This window comes from Otolemur garnettii, unplaced genomic scaffold (genome assembly GCF_000181295.1).
Source record: "Otolemur garnettii isolate 467f Iridium unplaced genomic scaffold, OtoGar3 scaffold00127, whole genome shotgun sequence".
Classification (NCBI taxonomy): Eukaryota; Metazoa; Chordata; class Mammalia; order Primates; family Galagidae; genus Otolemur; species Otolemur garnettii.
Window position 1 is genome coordinate 2,691,702 of NW_003852522.1, and position 4,476 is coordinate 2,696,177.

At 52.0% G+C, this 4,476-nt stretch overlaps 1 protein-coding gene across 2 annotated transcripts in view; it reads right to left on the reverse strand.

The window, feature by feature from the left end:
• Positions 1–1,351: 1,351 nt before the first annotated feature.
• The window catches only part of PLPPR2 (phospholipid phosphatase related 2), a 9,899-nt gene continuing 6,774 nt past the window's right edge, over positions 1,352–4,476 (reverse strand). The window contains exons 7-9 of one of the 2 annotated variants that reach the window (XM_003797942.3): positions 3,175–3,281; positions 2,796–2,847; positions 1,352–2,668 (exon numbers count right to left, since the gene is read on the reverse strand). In XM_003797942.3, the coding sequence (XP_003797990.1) occupies positions 2,636–2,668; positions 2,796–2,847; positions 3,175–3,281 (192 nt within the window). In that variant the 3' untranslated portion in view covers positions 1,352–2,635. Of the gene's footprint in view, positions 2,669–2,795; positions 2,848–3,158; positions 3,282–4,476 lie in introns of both variants that reach the window. The other variant, XM_012810218.2, reaches the window with a different exon arrangement.

Here is a 4,476-nt window from a genome sequence, read left to right on the forward strand (position 1 = left end):
TTTTTTAAGAGACAGAGTCTCACTTTATCATCCAGGCCATGTGGGTAGAGTGCTGTGGCATCACAGCTCACAGCAACCTCCAGCTCCTGGGCTTAGGTGATTCTCTTGCCTCAGCCTCCCAAGTAGCTGGGACTACAGGTGCCTGCCACAATGCCCGGCTATTGTTTTGTTGCAGTTTGGCCAGGGCCAAGTTTGAACCCACCACCCTGAGATTTTGCTTCTCAGGTGGGTATATGGGGCTGGCGCCGTATTCACTGAGCCACAGGGGCCCACCCTATGGTCTGAATGTTTATATTCCATGTCCTAAATGCATATGTTGAAATCTTAATCTCCAAGGCGATGATATTGGGAGGGGAGAATTTAGGAGGTGAATTGGACATGAAGGTAGAGTGGTTATCAATGGAACTAGTGCCAGTATAAAAGAAGGCCCAGAGAGGTCCTTCACCTTTTTGCCATCTGTGAGGAAGTGTGCCCTCACCAGACACCAAATAGGCTGTTGCCTTGATCTTGAACTTCTTGGCCTCCAGAACTGTAAGCAATAAATATCTGTTGCTTATGGTATTTGTTATAGCTTCCTGAACAAAGACAACTTGGCACATAGTAGGTGCTCTGTTAGTGTTTGTCAAATGAATGAGGGGAGAAGAAAAGCAGATGGGGCAGGAGCAGGGGCAGTAGCCAGACCAACTGGCACGGGGCACTTGAATTTCATCTGCCAGACATAGCAGCCGCCCCCACTTTCCTGGTCCCTGGAGGACTCTAGGTACCACATGGCCTAGCTGAAGCCCTCAGACATACAACTGGAGGGGGATACTGATACTATTGCTCCATGCCCCTTCCTACCTCCCTGCTCTCTTCTTAGGCAGTTGGGACTCAGCATAACCTTATAATCAGCCTCTCTGTGCTCATCCATGCAGCTAGGTGTTTGGCTTGGTAGTTCCTAGTACCTGTCAGCATGCCCCTTCATTCTCAGGACCCCAGGCTTTCCTCCCGCTATTCCCTGTGCCCTCTGAACCCTGGCTGTGATGAGAAGCAGGCCAGCCGCCTGGGACACACAGGCATGTAAGGCCCCTCATTATGTGTTTGTGTGCCTTAGTAGCTTGAGGGGCTGTCTGCATTTGACAGATGAAGAAACGAGAGCATAGAGAGGTTAACTTTGCTGAGGCCACATAATCAAGACATGCTGAGCCAGGATTTTAGCCCAAGTGGCTGGTCCCATGGCTTCACACTGCCTCTCCACAATTGCCCTCAGATGCATCGCAACAGTACACCCACACCCAACTTCACAGATATTTAAGCCCCAAGTAAAGTCCTCTATATTCACCACCCAGGGGAGGAAGGCAGGTGGCCAAACTTCTGTTACAAACAAGTCTTTATTAAAGATGAGATAAATTAAAGATGAAGAGGGAGCCGGAAAGGGGGACAGCGTTTCCTCTGTCCGCTGCCTTTGGCTGCTCAGGTTGAAGGAGCCCCTCTGCTCAACCCATGCCTCCAATAATGGAACATTGGCATGAGGCTGAGGCATGGGGGGCAATGTGAAAAAGGGGAATGTGTTCCAAGAAAAAAATCTTTTCCCAAGGCCTAATAAATAGAAGGGTTTGGGGTGACCTGGGCACCAGAGAGGGGAGACACAGCACCCTGAACCCCAAAACTGCTAAACTGGGGCAAGCCCTGTGTAAGTAGAGAATTTAGAGGGACTAGGTGAAAGGTTGCACACAGGGGAGGGGTTAAGAAGTGAAGGGGTACCTCAAGGACCCTGCTATGGGGGAGCCTGCCCCCACCCTCCAGAGGGACTCCCTGATTCCAAGAGAGGACTGGATGGTAAAGAATCTCCTTCCTCTCCTTTTCACGTGCCTAGACACGGGCGGTCCCCCATTGACTGGAATCATACCCACCCACTCTAGAAACCGTGGAAACCAAGGGCTCCTATTGGCTGCTCAGACGCTGAACACTAGCTAGAATTGCCGTCTTACCCAGGGATTCTAAGAAGTTAGGGACAGGCTCCCATTGGCTGGAACAAACTCCTTTTGGTTAGAATTCTGAGAGCTAGGGACCCTCATTGGCTGGGCAATGGCCAATGTGATCAGGCTTTGGCCCTCAAAAGGGCAATCTTAGGGGCAAGGGCCCACCCAGCATCTTTGCCCATTGGGATATCCTAGATGGCAAGAGGGGCAGGGGATCCCCCAAGTGTCCTTCCAGCCATCTTCTGATATCTGAGCCTGGCTGGTTTGGATGCAGGGGACTTTGGCACGCACATGGCACACGCACACACATGCGTGGCAGGGAAGATGTGGGGACTAGGTAGATTCTGGATGGGTAGTTGGGCCTCACAGCAGGTGGTCACGGCTGGCAAACAGGTAAGGGCTAAAGTTGTCCCGGTGGAAGGGGGAAGGATAGAGTCCACTCAGGGTGTACAGGTCCCGCAGCAGGGGTGTAGGCAGCAGCAGCTTCCGGCCACGTCCACCACCCCCACATGGTCCCCCAGGTCCAGGGGAAGAAGGCGAGGGGCCCTGGCTGGGGGTCGGTGCTGGCAGGGGCAGGGGCAGTGGCAGGGGTGTCGGCTCAGACCTCAGTCGAGGGCGGGGCACACGGGGTGACGAACACATGGCTGGGGCTCTGGAGGACACGCAGCTGGGGATCAGGTGGCCACGGCGGGTGCAGTTCTGCGGCTCTAGGAGTCAGAGATCAGGGGATCAGAAATTTGGGGAAGGGCTATGAAAGCACAGGAAAGACCTCTGTGGCAGTGGCTGCCCACCTGGAAGTTTCCCCACTTATCCCCCCACTCCTCCAAGACTCACTGGATGGGGTGAGCCGTGCCGGTGTCGAATGCGGCCTGCAGGCCTCGGGTTCCTGAGACAAAAAGGTAGAAGGAAGAGGCTAGCGGCCCCCTGGGCCCCACCGGCCACAGCCACAAGAAGTTCATCAGGCAGAGAGCCCCATGGAAAAGACAACCATCAGGATTAGCAGTGTCCCCTCAGGAGGGAGAGAGGGATGTACACTTTCTTTGGTGCTATTCTCCTAAGATGTACATCCACAGGGATGGGTGATTCCCTCCACCTTGCTGAGATCCCCCCCCCACTGTCTTCCCTGACTTCCTGCTACCTTGAACCCCCTCCACCCACCACCCTCTCCAGCCGGGAGCAGCCCCCGGCCCCCCTTACCTGGGCCACACTTAACTTTTCGAGGGGGCTGTCCATAGTGGGGGCTTGACCCAGGTCTTCCCAGGGGGAGAGCCTCCGACCAGAGGGTGGTCGGCTCTGGAATTTGTGCACAACACAGGTGACCTGAGACAGAGGGAGAAGGGAGTGTTAAGGCCCAGGGTCAGTAACATAGGAGTTATGTAAATACGTGTATTATTCTCCAGGTTTGATGCAAGCATTGTTCTTTCTACTTTACTAAGAGGTAGGTACTATTATTTTTTATCCTACAGGGCCCAGACTATGGTGAGGTGAGCAGGGCCAAAGCTGTGTAGCAGCAGGATTCTATCCTGTAGTTTTATGTTTTATTTTATTTTATTTCCTTTCTTTTACTATTTTATTTTATTTGTAAAGATAAGGTCTCAGCTGGTTGCAGTGGCTCAGGTCTGTAATCCTAGCACTCTGGAAGGTGGAGGTGGGTGGATTGCCTGCACTCACTGGTTCGAGACCAGCTTGAGCAAGAGGGAGACCTCATCTCTAAAAATAGCTGGGCATTGTGGCAGGTACCTGTAGTCCCAGCTACTTGGGAGGCTTAGGCAAGAGAATCACTGGAGCTCAAGAGTTTGAGGTTGCTGTGAGCTGTGATGTCACAGCACTCTTCCAAGGGTGACAAAGTAAGACTCTGTCTTAAAAAATACATAAATAAATAAAGATAGGGTCTCACTGTTGCCCAGGCTGCAGTACAATGTGGGAATCATAGCTCACTATAGCCTTGAATTCCTGGGTTCAAGCCAAGTGATCCTTCTACCTTAGCCTTCTGGAATACAGGCATGTGCCACACTGCCTGGCTAATTTAAAAAAATTTTTGTACAGATGGGGTCTTGCTATGTTACCCAGGCTGGCCTTAAACTCCTGACCTCAAATGATCCTCACCATGGCTAACCCTGAGCCCAACCCTCCCAAAGTCCTGGGAATACAGGCATAAGCCACTGCACCTGGCCTGGCCCGAGTACTTTATTATTGTTTTATATTAATTTTTATTTGTAAAATGTTTCACTAAAATATTATTTATCTTGGCTTGGTGCCCATAGCACAGGGTTATGGTGCCAGCCACATACACCAAGAGTTGTGGATTTGAACCCAGGCCAGACCAGCTAAACAACGACAACTGCAATGAAAACAAAAACCAGCATTTTGGCAGGTGCCTGTAGTCCGAGCTATTTGGGAGGTTGAGGCAAGAGAATTGCTTAAGACCAAGAGTTTGGGCTCGGCGCCTGTGGCTCAAGCGGCTAAGGCGCCAGCCACATACACCTAAGGTGGCGGGTTCGAATCCCCAGCCCGG